Source organism: Oncorhynchus mykiss, chromosome 3, assembly GCF_057628025.1.
Source record: "Oncorhynchus mykiss isolate SJ-2025 chromosome 3, ASM5762802v1, whole genome shotgun sequence".
NCBI classification, from domain to species: domain Eukaryota; kingdom Metazoa; phylum Chordata; class Actinopteri; order Salmoniformes; family Salmonidae; genus Oncorhynchus; species Oncorhynchus mykiss.
The window spans coordinates 20717460-20742243 of record NC_143024.1 but is presented as its reverse complement, the minus strand read 5'-3'; the positions used below and the strand labels follow the sequence as shown (position 1 = coordinate 20742243).

General features: G+C 46.7%; 2 protein-coding genes across 6 annotated transcripts; both read left to right on the top strand.

Annotated features, from left to right (window-relative positions):
* Positions 1–102: 102 nt before the first annotated feature.
* On the top strand, positions 103–11179 carry LOC110508575 (U4/U6 small nuclear ribonucleoprotein Prp3). Its single transcript, XM_021589177.3, has 17 exons — positions 103–519; positions 916–1063; positions 1275–1405; positions 1791–1958; positions 2104–2187; positions 2333–2616; positions 2730–2851; positions 3205–3392; positions 3569–3735; positions 3888–3970; positions 4443–4589; positions 4735–4834; positions 5043–5156; positions 5315–5433; positions 5648–5725; positions 9866–9921; positions 10132–11179. Exons 2-17 carry the CDS (start codon positions 919–921, stop codon positions 10279–10281), a joined length of 2136 nt encoding a protein of 711 aa, XP_021444852.1. The 5' UTR covers positions 103–519; positions 916–918; the 3' UTR covers positions 10282–11179.
* A 117-nt stretch (positions 11180–11296) lies between these two features.
* rprd2b (regulation of nuclear pre-mRNA domain containing 2b) lies at positions 11297–24784 on the top strand. Of its 5 annotated transcripts, XR_005040494.2 has the most exons (11): positions 11428–11702; positions 18703–18832; positions 19046–19203; positions 19336–19388; positions 19878–20004; positions 20851–21026; positions 21132–21435; positions 21587–21865; positions 21991–22170; positions 22384–24518; positions 24707–24784. XR_005040494.2 is itself a non-coding variant. In XM_021589164.3 (10 exons), exons 1-10 carry the CDS (start codon positions 11480–11482, stop codon positions 24432–24434), a joined length of 3678 nt encoding a protein of 1225 aa, XP_021444839.3. In that variant the 5' UTR covers positions 11297–11479; the 3' UTR covers positions 24435–24784. The 5 variants fall into 5 exon arrangements, 4 of the variants coding, with proteins under 4 accessions (XP_021444839.3, XP_021444832.3, XP_021444823.3 ...); XM_021589164.3 differs by having other exon boundaries at positions 11297–11702; positions 21994–22170; positions 22384–24784; XM_021589157.3 differs by having other exon boundaries at positions 11330–11702; positions 21590–21865; positions 22384–24784.

The following is a 24784-nucleotide window of genomic DNA, read 5'->3' as shown; positions in this document are numbered from 1 at the left end:
ATCCACATTTAGGAGGTCCAAAATTGTTGTCACAGGGGCACTAACCCACCGCTAGTGGTGTTGCTGCCATTATATGTTGTTGTTTTAGGTCTCTCTTTGTTTAGTGTTGTGGTGTCTCTCTTGTCGTGATGTGTTTTGTCCTATAATTTATTGTACATTTTTAATCCCAGCCCCCGTCCCCGCAGGAGGCATTTTGGTAGGCCGTCATTGTCAATTAGAATGTGTTCTTAACTGATTTGCCTAGTTAAATAAATAAAAACTATTTATCACGCATTGATTTTATGATTGATTTACGATAGGCGTCAACAACGAACAAGTACTAACAGTAGAAGAAGATACCTCACGTGTTTCCGCTTCCGGGTTCTGAATTCAGAACGTCGTGTGAACGCCGCGCTAACAGAAAGTTTGTTCACAGCGGCTTGGATTTATTATGTATTTCAATCTTTTAATATTAATGTTTTAGAATATAATTGATATAAGAGGATATATTTACCTGGTAAGGACGAAATCGTCTGGTTGGTAAGTTGATCTCACCGCACGGGGGAATCAGACAGTTGTAGCTTGCTAGCTAGCTACAAGAGTTCAATGCTAGCTAGTAGTTGAGACAGCTAGCAAGTTAGCTAGTAGTTGAGCCCTAACTAGTTAGCCAACACTGGCAAAAATCTGTGTTGACAGGTGAAATGTGAATAGGCAAGGGAAACAAAAACAGCAAATGTTTGTTAACTTGGCAAGCAAACTAATCATAACTTTTAGTAGCTAACTTAACGTTCGCTGGGCAGATACAGGTGACACTGGTCTGTTTGTCAACTTTGCTGATCACCTATCCATGCCACTAAGGTTAACGTTAGCTACTTGGCTAGCTAAGAAGTTTGTATGTTTCTGTTTGTTTGTTTACCGACTACCATTGTGTTTTAGACGATGTCTCTTCCTAAACGGGAGGTGGAGGAGCTACGGCCCTGGGTGGAACGGACCGTGAAGAAGGTGCTGGGGTTCTCTGAGCCTACTGTCGTTACTGCGGCCCTGCACTGTGTAGGCAAGGGCCTGGACAAGAGGAAGACCACAGGTGTGCGAGAGGGGGATTATGAGGGCAGTTGGTGTGACATGTTACACTGAAATTATGGCAGAAAAGCTGTGTTGTACGCTGTCTATCTGTTTTGTTAGCCTATTTTTCCAGAACGTCTGTTTGTTTTTGTGGGTCTGACTCAAATAGATAACTGTTCAGCAGTCTTTAAATGTTGTATTTGACCCTTGACTCCTAACCTTTGACCCATTAGACCAGCTGCGTCCATTCCTGGATGAGTCTGCCGGTGGGTTCGTGGAGAGACTATTTGAGGCCCTGGAGGAGAGCCGCAATTCCCGTGGGAACAAGGGTGCTGGGGAGAGGAACCGCAAGAGAGACCTGAAGGTAGACCACACACCACATGTAGCTACCTACGTGTTTAGACCATGGAGATGGAACACATTAACCTGTAGCCAGTAGCTACCTACATGTTTAGACCATGGAGATGGCACAGATATCAGAAGGGTTTGAATCGGTGTAAATGATAGGCTAGGTGAGTTTCTACCATTATCAGAGATTTCAACTCAGTAACTTGTTTATCTACAGAAAGTTATTGTCTCAAGGATTAATCTTTATTATGTTAGTGTCATAAATATCTCCCCTGGGAGCAGGAAACAGTGAGTGGATATTCCCCAGGAGGTTGTTTAAATTACTCATTGCATTGGTTAGATTGCTTGGCTGTGCCTCTGGCTAAGCCTCAGGCCATTGCCACCTACTGATGTTCCCCCAGGATGTGTTTGGTGATGAGGTGGAGGTGGGTGCGAGGCGGGATGTCCCCGAGGCAGGAGATGGTGTGCCGGTGAAGAGGAAACGTGTCCCCCGCTTCGAGGAGGTGGAGGAACCAGAGGTCGTACCTGCACCCCCTACTGAGAGCCCTGTCATGCTCACTAAGATACAGGTAGCCACACACACACACAGAGACTCACATACACACTGTTTCCCATATGAAACACACATGTACCAAGATCCTGCTTCACATACAGACGTGTCACGATCCTTGTGAAATGAATCAATGTGTTCATTCCCTCTTTCTCTTTCCTCAGATCAAACAGATGATGGAGGCTGCCACCAGACAGATAGAGGAGAGGAAGAAACAGCTGAGCTTCGTCCCAGTGTCTTCCCAGCAGGTGAGACTAATCTTCCTCCACTCTCTCCCTCTCTTGAAGGATTGGCTGTCTTTTCCCCTCCTTATAAATGAAAAGTGCAGATGTCTGACAGATATTGTGTACTTGTGTTGTTACTGTCTCATCACAATCTCCTGTCCCCCTCCAGAGGCTGCCCCTGCCCACTCCCCAGCCAGACCCCCCCTTCGCCTCTCATCTTCTCCCCGCTCCCTCTGCCCCCTCCTCGGGCTCGGCCCAGTCCATCGCTCCCTCCCAGGCAGCTACTTTCATGAACGATGCCATCGAGAAGGCTAGGAAGGCTGCAGAGCTGCAGGCCCGCATCCAGTCGCAGTTAGCCATGAAGCCTGGTATACTGGGAGCCATTGGGAACACTGGAGGACCTCATAACCTGGTGGCGCTGGCCAACCTACACGCCATGGGGATAGCACCACCGTGAGTATAGCATACACCACAGACCCAACTTTAGACACTTCCACAAATACATGTCATACTACAGGGATGCTTAACACATATGTCATCTGATTTTGTGTGTGTGTTGGGTGTAGGAAGGTGGCGGAGGCCCGTGAGTCAAACAAGCCGGCCCCTCTGATTCTTGATGATATGGGTCGGACCGTGGATGCCAGCGGCAACGAGGTGGAGCTAACACACCGCATGCCCACCCTCAAAGGTACAACACTCTCCTCTACTGTCACAATCAGCATGCTCTATTCCCCGATCTTCAGTCACCTGTCTGACTATTCATTAATCTCCTCTCCATCCACAGCTAATATCTGACTGTGTTCATTCATTTCCTCTCCATCCATAGCTAATCTCTGACTGTGTTGATTCATCTCCTTATCTCCTCTCCATCCACAGCTAATATCTGACTGTGTTCATTCATCTCTCCATCCACAGCTAATCTCTGACTGTGTTGATTCATCTCCTCTCCATCCACAGCTAATCTCTGACTGTGTTGATTCATCTCCTCTCCATCCACAGCTAATATCTGACTGTGTTCATTCATCTCCTCTCCATCCACAGCTAATATCCGTGCGGTGAAGAGGGAGCAGTTCCGACAGCAGTTGAAGGAGAAGCCTGGCGAGGACCTGGAGTCCACTATCTACTTTGACGGGCGTGTTAACATAGCACCCGCCCAGCGAGCCAAGAAGGGCTTCAAGTTCCATGAGCAGGGACGCTTTGAGAAGATCGCCCAGAGGATCAGAACTAAGGTACCAAATCTGATCCCTGACCCGTCACCTTTCACCTCTCACCATAGCCTTTTATTATTTTGAAAGCGTTTCACAACAATTGATCAATACACAGAGAGGAACAACTATTTGTAGAGTGTAACATTAACTTCAAAATGGAAATTAAACAACCAAACCCACCTCTGTCTCCTGTCCAGGCCCAGTTGGAGAAGCTGCAGACAGAGATCGCCCAGGCAGCCAAGAAAACTGGGATCCAGGCCTCCACCAAGCTGGCCCTCTTTGCCCCCAAGAAGATGCTGGGGGACGGGCAGGTACCCATCATTGAGTGGTGGGACTCGTACATCCTCCCCTCCAACATTGACCTGTGAGGCTTTACACATTTAATCCCCACTTTACTAGCTCAATATAGTCATCCTAACATCTATATCCAAGTTGTATACCTTTTGAAGAATTGTCATAAGTCCTCCACCGTTTTCCAGATTTCTTGTTGTGCTGATCACATCTCTTCTCTCTCAGATCCACAGAGACCAATTTTGTGGCGATGGAGTTGTTTGGAGTCACAAACCTGGTGGAGCACCCTGCTCAGATCAGCCCCCCAGGTAACCACACACATCCCTTCTTTGATGTTACTTTTATGTCAAGCTCCCAATAAGGGCTCCTGGATATTAGTCAGTGGGTTAGATTCATCTCACCCGGCTGCCTGTGTAGGTGTGTTTTGCATGGGCTGAAAGTTGACTGTGTTCTATTTGGAACGGGGCTGCCGCCCAGGTGTGACCCAGGGGACCTGTTCAAGCCCACGGCGAAGTCGGCTCAAAACAAAAGTGACCTAATTAAGCGTGTGTAGTAATGACTAGGATTCTGTTTTCACATGACAAAGGGATTGGTTTTTGATAGAAACCCTTTATCTGCCTTTCCAGATAAACTAGTTTGAAAATTCAAACATATTTTATGGAAAAGAGATGTCTGTTTCTGAACGATGCGCCATGCCGCCTTGTTGACAACCTGACCGAGAGGAATAGATTACTGTTCAGTTTGAGAAGGCAGCTCTAAGTGTTGGTCTCCTCTCTCCAGTGGACACAGACAAGCCAGGAGTGACTCTGGGAGTGTACCTGACTAAGAAGGAACAGAAGAAGCTGAGGAGACAGACTCGCAGGGAGGGACAGAAAGAGCTTCAGGAGAAGGTCCGACTGGGGCTCATGCCCCCCCCAGAACCTAAAGGTAGGATAGAGACCAGGGCTGTTGAAGTAATGCTGCTTTTCTTTTCAATTTGAAGTTTTACTGAGTGGTAGTCCTATTTGAGGCCTGTGTTCCTCTCCTCCCCGTTTCAGTGCATCTCTGACCTTGAGTGTGTTTGTCTCGTCAGTGCGCATCTCTAACCTGATGAGAGTGCTGGGTACAGAGGCAGTACAGGATCCCACTAAGGTAGAGGCCCACGTCAGAGCACAGATGGCCAAGAGACAGAAGTAAGTCAAACCACTACACATTCCCCTCTTTTCTCTTACCCCTCCCTCATCTATTAACCCATTTCTCCTCGCTCTCTCTCCCCCCTCTTTTCTGCCTCCCATCTATGACTGCTCCAATTTCACCCACTTCCTGACTCACCATTTCTGTCCTCTCCCACCATATGACATCTCTCACTACATAACCAGCTGTCTGTGTGTTTGTCCTCAGGGCCCATGAGGAGGCAAATGCAGCCCGGAAGCTCACAACCGAGCAGAGAAAAGAGAAGAAGGTGAAGAAGCTGAAAGAGGACCTGAGTCTTGGAGTTCACATCTCAGTCTATAGGTGAGCTAGGGTTTGTCTCTGGATAGCGTAAGGTTTTGTGTGCATGTTATAGTGTTTAGGTAAGTCTCTGTGCACATGTAACTATTTATGGCTTAATGTGTCCGTGTGCCTTTCCTACTCATTTGTACTTGCTCGCTCACCCCCTCGCTTTCCCTTAGGATCCGTAACCTCCACAACCCGGCTAAGAAGTTTAAGGTGGAAGCTAACGCCAACCAGCTGTACCTGACTGGCACCGTGGTGCTACACCGAGACGTCAACATGGTGGTGGTGGAGGGAGGTGAGAGAGGGGAGGGGGTGAGAGGAGAGGGACCATATTAGTCTCTTTAAATGGGGTCTACTTGCACTGAGTCTGAACCATTCAAGTTGCCTTTAATTACCATGAATTACTCATGATAATCTCATAACATTTCTTATGACTTGTTGCTGTAAATGGGTTCTTCTTTACCCCAGAGTTAACTACATGACTGAGCATGCATGTACTGTTTTCTCAGGTCCCAAAGCCCAGAAGAAGTTCAAGAGGCTCATGTTGAGCAGAATCAAATGGGAAGAACACAACTCCAAGAGAGATGGTGAGAATGTAATTTATATATACAGTACCAGTCAATATGTTGGGCACCTCCTCATTCAAGGGTTTGTCTTTTATTTGTATTATTTTCTACATTGTAGAATAATAGTGAAGACATCACGACTATGAAATAACACATATGGAATAATGTAGTAACCAAAAAAGTGTTAAACAAATCAAAATATATTTGAAGTCTTAGATTCTTCAAAGTAGCCACCCTTTGTCTTAATGACAGCTTTGGGCACTCTTGGCATTCTCTCAACCAACTTCATGAGGTATGCTTTTCTAAAAGTCTTGAAGGAGTTTCCACTGAGCACTTGTTGCCTGCTTTTCCTTCACTCTGCTGTCCAACTCATCCCAAACCATCTCAATTGGGTTGAGGTCGCGTGATTGGAGGCCAGGTCATTTGATCAAATCAAATGTATTTATATAGCCCTTCTTATAACAGCTGATACATCAAAGTGCTGTACAGAAACCCAGCCTAAAACCCCAAACAGCAAGCAATGCAAGTGTAGAAGCACGGTGGCTAGGAAAAACTCCCTAGGAAGAAACCTGGCAATGAGGGGTGGCCAGTCCTCTTCTGGCTGTGCCGGGTGGAGATTATAACAGAACATGGCCAAGATGTTCAAGTGTTCATTAATGACCAGCATGGTCGAATAATAATAATCACAGTAGTTGTCGAGGGTGCAACAAGTCAGCACTTCAGGTGCTGAACAGTTGAAACTGGAGCAGCAGCACGGCCAGGTGGACTGGGGACAGCAAGGAGTCCTCATGCCAGCTAGTCCTGAGGCATGGTCCTAGGGCTCAGGTCCTCCGAAAGAGAATTAGAGAGAGCATACTTAATTTCACACAGGACACCGGATAAGACAGGAGAGGTACTCCAGATATAACAGACTGACCCTAGCCCCCCGACACATAAACTACTGGAGGCTGAGACAGGAGGGGTCAGGAGACACTGTGGCCCCATCCGAGGACACCCCCGGACAGGGCCAAACAGGAAGGATATAACCCCACCCACTTTGCCAAAGCACAGCCCCCACACCACAAGAGGGATATCTTCAACCACCAACTTACCATCCTGAGACAAGGCCGAGTATAGCCCACAAAGATCTCCACCACGGCACAACTCAAGGGGGGGGCGCCAACCCAGACAGGAAGATCACATCAGTGACTCAACCCACTCAAGTGACACACCCCTTTGATGCAGCACTCATCACTCTCCTTGGTCAAATTACCCTTACATAGCCTGGAGGTGTGTTTTGGGTCATTGTCCTGTTGAAAAACAAATGATAGTCCCACTAAGCCCAAACCAGATGGGATGACGTATGGCTGTAGAATTAGGTGGTAGCCATGCTGTGCCTTGAATTCTAAATAAATCACTGACAGTGTCACCAGCAAAGCACCATCACACCACGACCTCCATGCATCAAGGTGGGAACCACGCATGCGGAGATCATCCGTTCACCTACTCTGCGTCTCGAAGACACGGCGGTTGGAACCAAAAAACTCAAATTTGGACTCCAGACCAAAACGACATGGTTTAATGTCCATAGCCTAGTGGTTAGAGAGTTGGACTAGTAACCGAAAGCTTGCAAGTTCAAATCCCCGCGCTGACAAGGTACAAATCTGTCGTTCTGCCCCTGAACAGGCAGTTAACCCACTGTTCCTAGGCCGTCATTGAAAATAAGAATTTGTTCTTAACTAACTTGCCTAGTTAAATAAAGGTAAAAAAAAAAAATCCATTGCTCATCTTTCATGACCCAAGCAAGTCTCTTCTTGTTATGGGTTTGTAGTGGTTTCTTTGCAGCAATGTGACCATGAATGCCTGATTCACACAGTCTCCTCTGAACAGTTGATGTTGAGATGTGTCTGTTACTTGAACTCTGTGAAGCATTTATTTGGGCTGCAATTTCTGAGACTGGTAACTCTAATAAACTTATCCTCTGCAGCAGAGGTAACTCTGGGTCTTCCTTTCCTGTGGCGGTCCTCATGAGAGCCAGTTTCATCACAGCGCTTGATGGTTTTTGCGACTGCACTTGAAGAAACTTTCAATGTTCTTAATTTCTGTATTGACTGACCTTCATGTCTTAAAGTAATGATGTACTGTCGTTTTCTCTTTGCTTATTTGAGCTGTTATTTTCATGACATGGACTTGGTCTTTTACCAAATAGGGCTATCTTCTGTATACCACCATCAACCTTGTCACAACACAACTGACTGGCTCATAAAATACTAAAAACAGCAACAAATCAATGCCAAGTGATTGTAATTTTTGGAAATCTGTTCACGTATTTCTAACATACGAGATGTATACAGTGGCAAAGTATGTGAACCCTTTGGAAATACCTGGATTTCTGCATAAATTGGTCATAAAACTTAATCTGATCTTCATCTAGGTCATAACAATAGACACAGTCTGCTTAAACTAATAACACACAAACAATTATAAGTTTTCATGTCTTTATTGAACACACCGTGTAAACATTCACAGTGCAGGGTGGGAAAAATATGTGAACCTTTGGATTTAATAACTGGTTGACCCAAGTTTGGAAGCAATAACCTCAACCAAATGTTTTCTGTAGTTGCGGCTCAGACCTGCACAACGGTCAGGAGGAATTTTGGACCCTCCCTCTTTACAAAACTGTTTCAGTTCGGCAATATTCTTTGGATGTCTGGTGTGAACTGCTCTCTTGAGGTCATGCCACAGCATCTCAATTGGGTTGAGGTCAGAACATTGACTGGGCTCCAGAAGGCGTATTTTCTTCTGTTGAAGCCATTCTGTTGTTGATTTACTTCTGTGTTTTGGATCATTGTCCTGTTGCATCACCCAAATTCTGTTGAGCTTCAATTGGAGGACAGATAGCCTAACATTCTCCTTCAAAATGTCTTTATAAACTTGGGAATTCATTTTTCCCTCGGTGATAGCAAGCTGTCCAGGCCCTGAAGCAGCCAGCAAAGCAGCCCCAAACCATGATGCTCCCTCCACCATACTTTACAGTTGGGATGAGGTTTTGATGTTGGTGTGCTGTGCCTTTTTTTCTCCACACATAGTGTTGTGTGTTCCTTCCTTCCAAACAAATCAACTGTAGTTTCATCTCTCCACAGAATATTTTGCCAGTAGCGCTGTGAAACATCCAGATGCTCTTTTGCGAACTTCAGACGTGCAGCAATGTTTTTTTTGGACAGCAGTGGCTTCTTCCGTGGTGTCCTCCCATGAACATCATTCTTGTTTTGTATTTTACGTATCGTAGACTCGTCAACAGAGATGTTAGCATGTTACAGAGATTTCTTTAAGGCTTTAGCTGACACTCTAGGATTCTTCTTAACCTCATTGAGCATTCTGCACTGTGCTCTTGCAGTCATCTTTGCAGGACGGCTACTCTTAGTGAGAGTAGCAACAGTGCTGAACTTTCTACATTTATAGACAATTTGTCTTACTGTGGTCTGATGAACATCAAGGCTTTTAAAGATACTTTTGTGAACCTTTCCAGCTTTATGCAAGTCAACAATTCTTCATTGTTCGAGGCATGGTTAACATCGGGCAATGCTTCTTGTGAATAGCCAACTCAAATTTTGTGAGTTTTTTTTATAGGGCAGGGCAGCTCTAACCAACATCTCTCATCTCATTGATTGGAATCCAGGTTAGCTGACACCTGACTCCAATTAGCTTTTGGAGAAGTCATTAGCCTAGGAGTTCACATACTTTTTCCAACCTACACTGTGAATGTTTAAATTATGTATTCAATATAGACAAGAAAAATACAATTTGTTATTAGTTTAAGTACACTGTTTTGTCTATGGTTGTGATTTAGATGAAGATCAGATTAAATTTGATCAATTTGTGCAGAAATCCAGGTAATTCCAAAGGGTTCACATACTTTTTCTTGCCACTGTGATCGTATACAAATGTAAGCATGGTTTGAAAATGATTGTTGTAGTCAAATGTTATATCTGAATGGGCTTCTTGAGGTCAATTTGCAAATGATTTGTAATTATGTTCTGCCCCCCTGACCATCTGCTTAAGAAAACATGGGCCCATAGCTGAATCTAATTGATGATCCACGCCTTTTATTATTGTTTATATTACATAATATTTCACTGTAGTTGTTTTGGTTCTGAATCCTTTTCCTTTCTTGTCTGTCAGATCCAGATGCAGACGATGAGACCAAGAAGAACAACAGATGCAGCCTGGTCTGGGAGGTGAGTGGTTAACCATGACATCTTATTTCACTAACGCTCCAGGAGTGTAATGCATGCTTCATATAATAATCATGTTCATCTTGGACAACTGGCTTCTTTAAAATGGATTGATTGGTAACACAGTATAGACTGATCTAATCTTGTCTTTCTCTTTCTTCCCCTGCTGTTTTCTCTCCTGCCTCCATCTGTCCCCTCTCCTCCTCCTCCCAGGGCACGGCTAAGGAGCGTAACTACGGGGAGATGAAGTTTAAGCAGTGTCCTACAGAGAACATGGCTAGAGAACACTTTAAGAAGCATGGGACAGAACACTACTGGGACCTGGCTCTGAGCCAGAGTGTGCTGGAGAGCACTGATGACTGAAGGGAGAGCATCACTAGAGCTGAGGAGGATCCCTTACCACTGACCCAGGGTCCGATAGTTGTTCATCCTCATAATGGTTAGGGTTGGGAGTTATCTGATCCTGGATCAGTGGTGAAGCGCATTGTTACCTCGTGCACCAGAGACATGCAAAGGTCAGGGGTGATTCTACCCCTCTTACAGATACATTCACAACCCCCAACCCAGCCTTGTATGGCTGACTGCCTGCCTGTTATTGTGTGGTGACTTGACTTGAGACAGGGAGGGAGACTGATTGGGAGTGAGTGAATGAAAGGAAGTGCTGTTTAGTGAATGGATGAGGGCGAGGTCGTAGATTAGGAGGGATATATGGTGTGTGAATAGATATTATTGAGCGAGGTGTACACTGTTCTGCAATCACATTTTGTGGAAGAGTTGATAACTGTGAGACCATCTTTCTAGCAGTTAGGGTGTCATTCAGGCTGTGTGTCAGTGTTTAATACTATGTCTGACATCTCTCCACTGTGTGAGTGTTCTATAGCTTGCTATTGGCTTCTCTACCTGACTACAGTTCCTGAGTAAGCCCAGCTGGGGTCCAAATACAGTTCTGAAATATTGCCGCAATGTACTATTCCCAAGCAAAAGCCCTGTTTCTAATAAACAAAAACCAACCTATCAATGTAGAAGTAACTAAAGACTTTGATACGTATGAGATCGTACATTTGACAATGGTTTGTGTTATGTTTTTGGCCTTTTATTGTATTTTTAAAGAAAATTGCTACAATTGTGGAATGACCACATTTAGTCAAGTATTGACTGACCCAAAATGGTTTTATTTTCTTTAGATGTTTGTTTTGGATAAAGTGTCTTCCCTGAATGTTTGATCCTGTATATGTTGCCAATAAACACATGCAGGACAATACACTTTGTAATGGAAAAATGAAAGCTTTATACATTTGTGCACTTTTTAAAATTATTTTCAGCTGCTGCATTGGATTTGTAACACAGTGAGAGGTGACATTTTATAATGCTTGCGATTGGATGCAACCAACTTTAAACATACAGGCAGGCCCCTTTCGGGTTGTAAATATTGGTCAGACTGTTGGAGTTTCCTGCCCTTCCAACTGTTATTAGGTCAGTTTTCAGAATCTGACCCTAGATCTGTAGGCGTGTCTCCTCTCGCCTGTCTGTCACACTTTTGCTACCTTCATGACTCATTGCGATGTCCGTGTCTGCAGTACCAGAGAGGACTGGAAAAATGGCGGCGGGTTCTGGAGCTGTTAGCGGCCATGGTGGCCGCGGCGCTTTGGAGGCCACCCTGGACCGCAGATTCCAAGGAGTATCCAACACTATGGAGTCTATACAGGGACTGTCGACCTGGTGCATTGAAAATAAAAAGTATCACAGCCTTATCGTTCGGTACTGGATGAAGTGGCTCAAGAAATGTGAGTAGCTAACGTTAGCTTGTCATTCGTTAGCTAACTTCCCTGCTACTATACACACTTTAGCTAATCAATTATGTTGCTCATGTGTTAACGAAAAATGTTGACGCCATAAAATTCATGCATAGCTAAAATAAGATGTGTCCTTATAGTTAGCTGCCTTGCAAGTTAATGTAACTAACTAGTTATAGTAAAGTAGTTAATGCCTACCAATAGCTGCAGTTCAACATATCGTTATGTATATTAACGTTAGCTAGCGACGTGTGATCAATTTAGTTTGCTCGAACCTGACCTGTCTGCACATATGGTTCGACATTGCGCCTGTTTTGTGCACGCGCTATGTTTTTGCAGAACTGCAGAGGATAGAGGAGCCAGGTAATTAGCTAGCTATCTAGCCAAACTATCAAATGTGTTTGAACTAGAGTTAAAATGGGGGTAGTGTTGACAGAGCACAGGTGATACATGTTGCTGGGTAAGTAAGTGGGCTGAAAAACCGGCCTTTAGGAAGAAATCTGGGTTAGGCCCAGGGTCGATTGTATGGTTGTTTTAACTGGGTGGCAAAGAGGGGGGCAACACCAGTCGTGTGGCCATGGGAAATTAGCAAATTGTATAACAAAACGCGTTAAATTGGCTTAAAATACGACGTATTGCATAACTGTGTCAGACCCGCCGGCAAACGGGTGGCTAGCTAGGTTAGTATCGACAAAAGCATTCAAGAGAGGAACAAAGTACGTGTTCTTTTTTTTTTTGGGGGGGGGGGGGGGGGGCATATTTTCCTCATGATTCGTCAACTCACACACAGTTGCTGTCCTGCACTTCGGATCACTGCATTCTGTATGTGTCTTGACCAATCAGATTAGGGAGATGACAGGCCGGGCACAAGGCGCAAAGCGCTCAGCACTTTCATGCATAGGTCTATTTATTTAGTAAATGTGATAGCACATCAGCCCCGACAGACACAAGCAAAAACTCTTAAAATGGATGTTGCAGCATCCTACACCTAAACATTAGCGATCTGGTATGCTGTATGTGAAGAAAACGAGACGATTTCTCAGTCTGATAATCTGTAGGCTACTAACAACACACAGCCTACAATGCGCCCTATCCCCCTGGCCAGGGTAAACTAAGCTGTAACGTTATGTATTTATGGCCCATTTGTTTGCATTAGGAGAACATGTGATCAAGTTGGATTTGTATTCATACTTGGGCTGGCTAGGCTACCTAGACTTTTTCAATCCAAAGTGATTAACTGGAAATAAGTAGTCAACACAATAGTGATTACATAAGTTTGTTTTTTATTACCATCTATAGTTGCATAGGTCTACATGATACAAACCTGTATAAAGCAACCTCAGCCCGGAGTTCTACTGTCCAATCATAGTGGTCTCCGTCTGTGTTTTTAAAACGTAATTCATATGAACAAGTACAAGGTTGCTGCAGTCTGACAGGGTTTTCATCCTCCCCAGGGCCAGGAGTTTTCTGACCTGATTAGAAAAACTGAAAAACCTTTTTACAACTGATTAATCACTGTCATAAGGTCTGGTGTTTTACCTGGTTAGGTTATTCTATACAATTTAAAAGCTCTAAAATGCTATTTGGGGAATGGCAAAAATAACTCCAGCCATTATCACTTTGGCTGCTGTAGCTTCATTCACCTCAGTCAATAAGGGACATGCATAACATTCTAGAACAAACACATGCCATATTCTAGAGCTACACTTTCTATACACTGGGGAAACTAGTTTGGTTTGCTGTCAAGTCAAACAGCAGTTACCTAGCAATTTTCCATCTCTGCACTGCTTTCATCAACTCAACTGAGAGAAGTCATGCTGGGCTCTCTGTCGTCCCAAAAAAGCCAGCCAGCCAATCAAACAGCCTTTCCGCCAGAACAAACCCACAGTCCTAACTCCAATCTGAGCCAGATTGACAGCGCTCTGACCCAATGAGAATGGCGGGACACTAAGGGTGGCCAATCATATTTCAGGAGTGGCTAGTGCCCTCACAATGCCCCTGGGTAGGCCTAGCTAAGATCTTAACTCCAGTGTTTGGCATAGCTATCTATATTTGTCAAACACTGGGGTTAAATTCTTAGCTAGCTAGAGTAGGCCTAGACCTAAACTTTGACTGTCATTCATTGTGTTTTTGAGGGGTTATTTTATGAATTGCGTGGTGTGATATGTCATGGAAATAGATATGCCAGTGTTTTGTTGTTTATGGAAACGGATGTTGTCCACTTTCCTTGCCTCCAGCTATAAAGGTTTAACTGGTTTTCAATGCTTTCATTTCCCTGAGCAGTTTTTGTTAATTAAAAATGAATTGCACTGCAGTAGACTAAACATTTGCATGGTTGCATGTGTTCCCATCTCTCTCTGTCCCTGTCATTGGCTCAACCACATGTATATCTGTCGTCTATGGTGCTGTGCTTTATGTATGATGTCCTCAAACATTCAAACTATCTTTTGAACTCAGTCAACCAAAGATAAAGTTGGTGAGTTGTAGGCTTCGTTGTCCAGGTGAAACTTTCAATTCAAATGTTTTAATTTTCACGGAATGTTGGATGGCCGTGTTAACGGTTCCGTTCCTAGGGTTGTGTTGCAATGCAGTGTTTCCACTGCACTCATTTAACTGTGGCGCTGCGCCGCGGCAAGATCATTGCCGCCACGACCCAAAAATATGAAACATAAATATTTCTGTTGAGGCACACTTTAATGCTAGAACAGTCCAGTCAACATTTATTTTTCCCCTGCAAACAAAATGTAATGACTAGACACATCAGATAACCGCATAGTAGAATCTATTTCTATCTATTTCACTCTTGAGATTAATTCATGTTATGAGTGCTATAGGGAGGGAAACCTGCATTCTGACAAATGGATGCACAACAATTCTTGCAATCGCAGGGAAAAGCAGTTTTAATGGCCTTTGTTAAAAAGAGGGTGTTGTCAGCTTTCCATTCCTACTTTATTTATTTCTTAACTCCTGAATATGTGCGAACTGCACCACAGAGGTTTTTAGCAGCATCATGGTTAAGCACATTATCACAGTAATTTGCTGTGAGTGTACAGGGGAGAGTGGGGCTAAATGTAACACAGTCCATTGTAAGGTACCTTGGGGTGAAACACCACCCTACCTCGCTTGTTTTTGGGGGGTGACAAAAAAAATAGTGCTGAAACAGATGCCATTTTTAGTTGAGGAAGAGCAGTGGCAACCAGGGAAAGTGGGGGGGGGGGGGCATGAAGTGGTTTCGGTGAGAAGTAGAGGCAGGGGGTTTGCGTTACCCCGGGTAGCGGAATACCCCAAGTTACCCTAACCGGTAGGCAGGGCTACTTTATATTCACTATATATGCACGTTTTTTGAGAAATACATTTCACTAATAGGATGCGAACTAGTTAAAAGATTACATTTGGGATCTAGCTAATGATTAGCCCAATAGGGTAAATGCAGATAAGCAACCCTATGCTTCAGCCTATTTATTTATAGCCACTATGCTGCATCCGTTGGGCTACAGGTGATAATGCTTAATGCTAATAGCATACCTGATAATATGGACCATGCATACGCTATATGCATGGTCAAAAATGTTAAAATAATAGTTAATCATTTTAACTATGTTATTGGGTCTCCCCCCAATGCAAACAAATATTCCAGAGGAAATATTATGTGTTGCATGACCAACTGGAAATAACAGTTGGTTAATCTCGGTCACGTGTTTCTGCTATGAGATTGAGAAAACATATAAGTGTTTATTGTTTACAGCAGTAGGGGCCTGTGTGATGTTCTGTTTCTGAACACATACCTTTTTTCCACTTGCAAAATGAATCCTACTGTACCTGAGCTGGTGCAGGTAGTGGTACATATTTTACCACTACAACTTGAGTTCATCGCGGTTTGGTTTGGAAGGCTTAAAGCGTGCTAATTAGGTACCCAAAATATCTGGTCCTGGCTGGCTTGTACTAGGTCAGGGAGTTCTGTGTTGGGTCAGGAGGAACCAATTTCTGCAAATGGGCTGTCTCTCTTAGAGGTACGCTAAGCCTAATGCTGTTGTAATGCCAGTTGACATGCATCAGTTGCCCATGATTGCTATCTGATGGTTCACGTGGCATCGCAGTCTGCCTGGCCAAGCAGACTGCGAGTGTTGGAAATTGCCAAATCACCTCACAATACCATATTATCGCAATACTTTGGCGCCGATACTTTTCGTGTTGTGATTTTGATACAGCGATTTTATTGCGATTTGAAGTTCCAAAGATATTGCTCACCATATGTCCGCTGCAGAGGCACTAGAGGACCAGGAGAACGTTTTGATCAGTCATGGAAATAAGTGCTGAAAACAATTGGTTTCCTATTTAAAATAATTCAGAACGAGCTATGGAAAAATACTGGAGTTTTGGTGCAGGTGCAGCCAACTAGCCCAAAATAATATTGCCACATTGTCAAAACGGTAAGAAATATAATCAAAAAGAATATCCTGATATGTAACTATAAATATCCCCCCCATCACTATGGCTTTGGAGGTTGACATTTTAAACCCCCAGACGTGGCCCTGAGTGTGTCTATGTTCGTTGGTCTGTGTCCACCTAGACTACGGTGTCGGCTGTAGTAGAACAGTGATGCTCAGTCACACTCCTGTGTGTGCAACAGGTGTTCCATCCAAGGCCCCACATTTACACCCAATCACATGTCCTAGTCCATAATCATTCTGCAATATTCTCAACTGAAGATTTGGAAGGATCTTTACAATATAGCTTAGTCCAGGGAAGGAAGCTGGGACCCTGTTGTCATTGAAAGAGATTGTTTATTTGATATTTTGAACTGTTTCCCCTCCCCCACCACTCAGACTTAGTTAGGCCTAGACTTAGTTAGGCCTAGACTTAGTTAGGCCTAGACTTAGTTAGGCCTAGACTTAGTTAGGCCTAGACTTCAGCAAGTTCTATTTTTTGACTCCAGGATCTTTTCGAAGAAGAGCCGTTTCATGTAATGAACTTATGAATTAGAACTCATTGTTACATTCATTGGATATCTTGGGGCTCGATTTAATCCACAGTGCTAGGCAAGTCAGTTAACATGTTCTTATTGACAATGACTGCCTACCCCGGCCAAACTGGGACTCCCAATCACGGCCGGATGTGATACAGCCTGGATTCGAACCAGGGACTGTAGTGACGCCTCTTGCACTGAGATGCAGTGCCTTAGACTGCTGCGCCCCTCGGGAGCCCATGCTGTTTGGTTTGCGTACTGTAGACAGCAGAGCTGGTTGTTTACTGTTCTGTGCTCAGTCTTCGTCTCTTCTTCCCCTGGTTGAATACTTTCCAACTCGTCCTCCCTGAATGCATCTTCCCATGGGGAGTCAGGGGGGACGTTTCTCTCTCCTTTTGACTTGACAACCTTTCCCCACTTAGACTCAACTGAGATGTATGAAAGGCTTCTGTATTGTTATTTTATGTTAAAGTGGTAATGCATCTGTTTATTTTGTTACCATTTACTAAGATATACCCTACTTAGTTGGTTTACACTAGTCATCACAGCTGTCCTGCACAAGATGCTGAGGCTGTAGGGCGTAGGCTAATATCACTTTCAGTTTATCAACTGGCTTCAATGACCCTAATTGATATTGTGGGACTCGTACATATCGTTTCTAGTCTTGTCTGCATCAGAACCTGATCTGTGTTTGATTTGTCTGTTTTCCCTACTCCATCAGCTGTCACTTTGAAATACCTTAACTCTGGGTGTGCAGGCTTTTGAATGTATGGCGTTCTCCAGCTTTGAGTCATTTACATTTTTTTAATTACATGAATGTCATGAACGTTGTCTTGTGTCAGTGTGACAACGCTGTCTGCTGAAAACAATGTGTCATGAATGAATCGGTGGCGGTGCTGAACATTATTATTGACATTGTGACTACCGTGTTGCATGCTGCATCTTTGAACATGTTCAACTGGATCTTCATATATTCAGGGAGGGAGACGTTAGAGCCTTTATATTGCTGTTCAAGCTGTGTTTTCCCCCAACAACCAGGCTTCATTTATGTTGGACTCCATTTACCTGCATGACAAGCCTATTTGTTTTCCATGTCTTAGCCTTGCCTGTAACACAGGGCTTCAGTTGGAGAAGTTGTCAGTTGAAAAAAGTGTTCGCTGCAGTAATGATGTTTTGTCTGTGCGTTAATTATGCATTAGATAATGTCATGACAAGCTGATATTCACTTTTCTGACTGTCACTTCGTAAAAGCACGGCATTGTTTATCATTTCAGTGAAGTTTCCCATCAACACTGGTTGGTTTTGCTATATTTCCAGAATTGATTAGCAAATGCATGCATGAGCTAATAGGACTTCCACAGGGCAGTCTAGGTTTAGGCTGGTCATCCACAGGGCAGTCTACGTTTAGGCTGGTCATCCACAGGGCAGTCTAGGTTTAGGCTGGTCATCCACAGGGCAGTCTAGGTTTAGGCTGGTCATCCACAGGGCAGTCTAGGTTTAGGCTGGTCATCCACAGGGCAGTCTAGGTTTAGGCTGGTCATCCACAGGGCAGTCTAGGTTTAGGCTGGTCATCCACAGGGCAGTCTAGGTTTAGGCTGGTCATCCACAGGGCGGTCTACGTTTAGGCTGGTCATCCACTGGGCGGTCTAGGTTTAGGCTGGTCATCCACTGGGCGGTCTAGGTTTAGGCTGGTCATCCACTGGGCGGTCTAGGTTTAGGCTGGTCATCCACTGGGCGGTCTAGGTTTAGGCTGGTCATCCACTGGGCGGTCTAGGTTTAGGCTGGTCATCCACTGGGCGGTCTAGGTTTAGGCTGGTCATCCACTGGGCGGTCTAGGTTTAGGCTGGTCATCCACTGGGCGGTCTAGGTTTAGGCTGGTCATCCATGGGACTAGGGTGGTCTACGCTCAGGCTGGTCAAGGTTTTTGATGTGGTAAACATCAGGCTTCTGAGGACCCACTAACTCTCTTCTTCCTCCACCTATTCTTCTTCTTCCCTGTCTTCCTCTCCTCCTTCTCTCCATCAGCGGACACCAACCACCGCCTGAATCTGTTCTATCTAGCCAATGATGTAATACAGAACTGCAAGAGAAAGAACGCCATCGTCTACCGCTCAGCCTTCGCTGAGGTGCTCCCCAACGCTGCACTAATGGTCAAGTGAGTGAGCTGCTCTGGATTATATGAATATTGTGAGGCACATCCTAACTTCCATTTGAGGCATGCTTTAATTGTCAATGGGGAGACTAAGTAAACATCTGATTTAGGTGGAAGTTAGGATGAGCCCTTGTATGATGACATTGACCACCAATCTCTTGCTGACTGAATCTGTGCCCTTCTAACCTCTTGCCCTTTGACCTGTTGTCTTGCCAGAGACCCGAAGGTGCGTAAGTCAGTGGAGCGAATCTTCACTATCTGGGAGGAGAGAAACGTCTATCCTGAGGAACTCATCACTCAGCTCAAAGCCAACCTGGCCAAGAAGGAGAGAGAGAGGGAGAAAGAGAAGGCTAAAGAGATGCCTCCTCCGCCAGGTCAGTCTCCTATGCTCCTATTTCTTTCTCTCCTCACCATCTGTTCCTTTTTCCGTCTCTCTCTATTTCTGTAACCTCTGGGTCTGTATGAGTCAACAGGTCAGTGTGTTGTGTTGTGGTTTTGTCCTGTAGCCCCAGTCAACCCCAAAGCTGCCCTGAAGTCCAAGATTGTGGCTGATTTCATAGTAAGTGTATTTTTTTCTGTCCTCTGCTAAATTGCTTTGACCCTTTTTAAAGGGGTAATCTGCAGTTGCTACATCCATTTGTGGTTTTGATAAATTAATGATTTGTACCCATTGATTCTTGAAGAATATAACTTTTATAAATTCCTCATGAGCTTAGTTCAACTGTCACACCCCATCAGAACCCCAAATATAAGCTTGTTTTACTCCAATATTTGTAAACAAATGTAAACAAACACTATAAAGCCTCCAAACATGGTTAAAACAATAATGTTGATATCATGGATGGCCAGTCCTTGTATCCATAGCTCTGTCTATGAATTTGAGTGGTTACTTTTCTTCAGCCCTATCCCTCAGCTTTTTACCCAAACAGTGGCGCGGATGATGCTTTATTGTTTCAACTGATGATTGGCCCTTGATGGAGTTGCACACAATAATACTATTTTCCTCCTTCCCCACGCCCTCCTTCTTTCCTTCCCCCTCTCTCTCCAGCCCCAGTCGTTCATCGAGCAGCTGGCAGGCTTCAAACGGGTGGTGGAGGAGGAGGAGCTGAGGGAGACCCAGCTGACAGCTCTCAGAGTGGACGTCTGCAGCACGGAGGCCCTCAAGAGACTGAAAGGTCAGTGGTCAAAACAGGGTTAAGGCCAGGGTTCCTGCCTAGGGCTGTTAAGGTGACCGTATTACCGCCACACCGGCAGTCAAGAGTTGTCATGACTGCAGTCAAATTCCACGTGACCGTTGAATCACAGTAACTAGGCGTCTCCAAAACTGCGCTCTGATGTCCCCTATAGTCAGTAGTAGCCTACCAAACGTGCTAATGGCCTGGTACTCAGCGCTCTATTGACCCTCAAATCACTCAATGCAATGGAAAATCAAATGGAACACTTCATGAGAGCCCTGGCGTTAAGCGTTTGAGGGGAATAGGATCACCTGTTGTGTAGTGAGAGTCAGCTCATAGCTGGTTGATGCATAGAATAAAGTACATGTTTCTATAAGCCCATGTTGCACAACATTTCTATAGGCTATGCTATTCAATTGCGTGATAAAACAGAGTTTTGATGGCCTCTAATAAAAAGTGGAGAATCCCATCTTTCTATAGTCTAGGCCTCCTATATTTATTTCTCAACTTTCCTAATATTAAGCACATTGTACAGAGTATCCCTCCTGAGTGGTGCGGCGGTCTAAGACTGATCAGTGATAGAGGCATCACTACAGATCCGGGTTCGATCCCGGTCGTGTCGTAGCCCGGCTGCGACCGGGAGACCCATGAGGCGGTGCACAATTGGCCCAGCGTCGTCTGGGTTAGGGGAGGGTTTGGCCGGCTGGGATATCCTTGTCCCATCGCGCTCTAGCGACTCCTTGTCGCTTTGCGGTGTTATCTCCGACATATTGGTGCGACTGGCTTCTGTGTACTCTTGTTTAAATGACTTATTTTACTCTTGTCCTCCGTCCATCTCTACCCCAGACAAGGCCGGAGGGAACAAGTTTGCCAAGGACTTTGAAGAGGGCAGTCAGAAGCTGCAGGAGTTTGTCAGTTTCCTGGAGAACCAGATGCCTGTAGGGCCCCCTCTGCTGGAGGCTCTAGGAAACGCAGACGTCTTCTATGAGATGCAATACAAGGAAGTTAAGATCGTGGCCAGCGTGAGTATCAACCAATCATTCAGGCAATCAATCTGATCATCATCTATCAAATAAATCATCTAATCAAAATCTTATACATCTAATTCTATGGTTCTAATTTTCAAGGCCTACAAAACCTTTGCCAACCGCGTGGTCAACCTCAAACGTAAACTGGATGCCCTCAAGTCCTCCCTTCCCGGTCCCGAGGACTCTCCCATCCCCTCCCCCTCTGAGGACGCTCCCTCACCCACCGGCTCTGACTCCCCCTTTCTGGGGCTGGGAGGAGACCAAGGGGGTAGGCTGGGCTTTGACCCGGACCTGGATGGGAGTGCCATGGACGAGAGGGACATGGGGGTTGTGAGAGAGGGGGACAACAGAGATGTGGAAGACATGGATCTGTCTGAGGAGGACATGGAGACAGCCAACACAGGTGAGATGGCAGTAGGGAATTCTCAATGAGACTAAACCTTGTCAAAATAAACACGCTAACCCCTTGTCAAAATAAACACGCTAACCCCTTGTCAAAATAAACACGCTAACCCCTTGTCAAAATAAACACGCTAACCCCTTGTATCAATCAGCAGAGAAGCAGTTGTCATCAGCCACCGTTTCCAAGGTGACCAGCTCCAAGACCGCAGCGAAACCCGCCCCTGTCACACTCATTCGAACCTCCACCGAATCCCCTCTCAAAAAGGCAGCCTCGTCTACCCCCACGCCAGTGACCCCCAGCACCCCTACAAGCGCGGGTGTGAGTGGTCCTAGCGGTCCGACCGCTCCTCTGGGAATGAACCTGGCCAATGTAGACCTGGGCAAGATCAGCTCCATACTGAGCAGTATCACATCAGCCATGAAGAACACAGGTGTGTGTCTGTACTTGGCAAGATAAGCAGAGTTAATATATGGATTCTGTGACACACTGGTACAGAAATGTTATAACATGTTTGCATAAGATTGTTTTCTCTCTGTGTGTCTCTGTCTCTCTCAGCAGCCAGCCCTGTGTCTCGCCCCTCCCCTGGAACTCCCACCACCCCCTCTGGCCAATCATCTTCCTCCAAAACCCCAGTTGGCCCCACCCCTCCTAGCCCAGCCCTGGCCAGCATCCTGTCCAGAGTGAACGTCACCCCTGAAGGCATCCTCAACGCCCTGTCAAAGACCCAAACACAGAGTGAGACACACATAAGATAGTAAACCAGACAGGCAGATTTATAGACAGAGTTTGAGATGGGAAATGCAAGGCTTCTGTTGGAATTGTTTTGGGGGGCACTTTTTATGTTGAGTAACTTGTGTATCTGCTGGTGTAATTATCTCCACCCACCCCCTTTCTCTCTCTCTCTCCCCATATCTTTGTTTCTCTCCATCTTCTCTTCTCTCTCCTCAGGTCTGTCCTCTCTGCTGAGGTCTGGTAGCTCCTCCTCCTCTGCCCCCTCCTCCCATGCCTCCCCAGACTCCTCAGCAGCCAAGGGCCCCCCCACACCCACCACTCCTAGCAACACCAAACCCCCCCTGACCAACAGTCTCAAACGAGACACACCTGAGAGGAGCAGAGGAGCCAGGGATTGGGAGAAAAACCGAGAGGCCTCCCCTCCTCCTCCTCCTCCTCCTCCTCCCTCCCTCCCTAGCCGCTCTGTCTCTCCTCCCAGCCTAGAGTCTAAGATCAACCGTTTCCTCCAGGGGAACCCAGGGTTCAGTCTGGGCCTGGGGGATGGGAGCCCTCTGCTGGGGGGAGACGGGGTAGACGGGACCCCTGTCAGGGATGAGAGCGGGGGCACCCCCACCCAGGACGAAATCATGGACACACCAGGGGGTGTCTCCTCCGACCCCCTTGGCCTCAACAGTGACCCCAAGAGCTTAGGCTCATCCATAGGTCATGATCTTTCACCCACGGCCTACCGCAGTGACCCTTGGGACGCCGTCATCACCCCAACAGGAAGCAGCAGCGACGTGGACTTCCTCTCTTCCTCTTCTCGTTTCCAAGGCTACGGAGCGGGGAAGAAGGCCGCCAAGCTGAAGGAGGAAGATTCGAAGAGGAAGATTAGCTCTTCATCACTGGGAAGCAGCAAGGTGAAGAAGGATGGACAGAACAGTCACGGGAACAACAGATCAGTTGAAGGAGAGAGGAGAGCGTCCATAGGTTCTCGCAAGACCAGCAGCGGGTCAGAGGAGGGAGGAATGAGTGGAACGAGGGATGAAAAGGGAAAGAGGAGAGGAGAGGATGGTGGGGGCTCATCTGACGGGGAGGGGGGGCAGTACCACCGTATTGAGACGCTGGTGTCGCCTTGCACAGAGGGAGCACCTTTCCAATCACTGGGGGGCTTCTCAAACCGCCAGCCAACCGGAGAGCGCATCCAGACGGTGGAAAGTATCCGCGTGATTGGACAAGGGCTGCGTCGCGGGGGTGGAGAAGGGGGGAGGCCAGGCGGAGGAATGTGGTACGACGAGGAAGGGTACCTGGATACCCAGCCCCCCTCACCTTCCCCTCAGGGCGGCTCTGACGACATGACTTCACCCACCATGCCTCCCCCGACCTCACACCACCACCTTCCTCCTCATCCTCATTCTAATCACCCTCCCCACCCTCATCCGCACGGCCCCCCACCCCAGTTTCAGATGCCCCCCTACCATGGGGAGAACCCCCAGGGTCCCCTCCCCTCACACCTCCACCATCACCCCCCTCCTCCCTTCTTCAACTCCCCTCCTCCACCCATCCCACGCCCTCCACCCCCTCCCATGCCCCAGCTCCCTCCACCCCCGCGCAACTTCCTCCCCCCCTCGGCAGTCATGGTAGGCGGGGTTCTAGTCCCCATTGACCGCCAACTGCCCCTCCCTCCCCAGGTCCGCCCAGACGGAGGAGACCGAGGGGGGATGGGAGGGGGACCCAGGGGGGGTAAAGGTGGTCCCACTCCCCTCATGTCCTCTCTGTTAGGGGAGCCCCCTAAGATGCCTCGTCCCGGCACAGTCAAAGAGCATTTCACTCCCCGCCACGCACCCCCTCTCCACCGCCCCGGCACCCCCGGTGCCCCGCCTCCCTTATTGGGCCGTGTCAAGGATGGCATCAACCTCCCTCCTCCACCCCCCTCCTCCTCCACCCCTCCCTCTCCCTCAGGCGACCCCCTGCTTCCTCGCCCCCAAGCTCCTCCGCTCCAGCACCCTCCAGCTAGCCCGCCTGCCCAGCCCCGACACCCCAACCCCAACCATCCCCACCGTCCCTCGCCGTCCCTCCTGCGCCTATCCTCCCCCAACCCCCGCCCCCCCATCAACTCCACCCCCCAGAGACCTCTACTCCACCCTCGCGGCCCCCCTGTCCACCCGCACCTAAACCGAGAGCCACCCATGTTCCGCGGGGGCAAGCGTCCTGGCCCTCCATTCGGCGGGGGCCGAGGAGGTGCCTTCTGCCCCCCCAAGAGACCTTTCTTACCCCCACGCTATTGAAATGTTAACCATGACAAGCTGAATGAAAAGCGACCCACACACCTAGCTACCCAACACGGGGAGAAGATGTGTAGAACCCTTATGGTATGAGCCCAGTCTGTCCTCACTATGTTAATCCTAGTGGAGTCATTTGTTTTACTACATTTAGCTGATCGCACCTTGACACAAACTAGCACGTCACCTCACCACAATACAGTACCAGCTTAGCAATTATGCACAGTGTTATGGATGAAATGGGTAACCAAACCAAATCTGCCTCCTCCGATCCCCAGGAGCAACAATGTTCTCAGCTTCCCCTCACTAAAGCAGTGAGGGAGTAATGGAGGTGTGAACTAGAAGGAAGACGACAA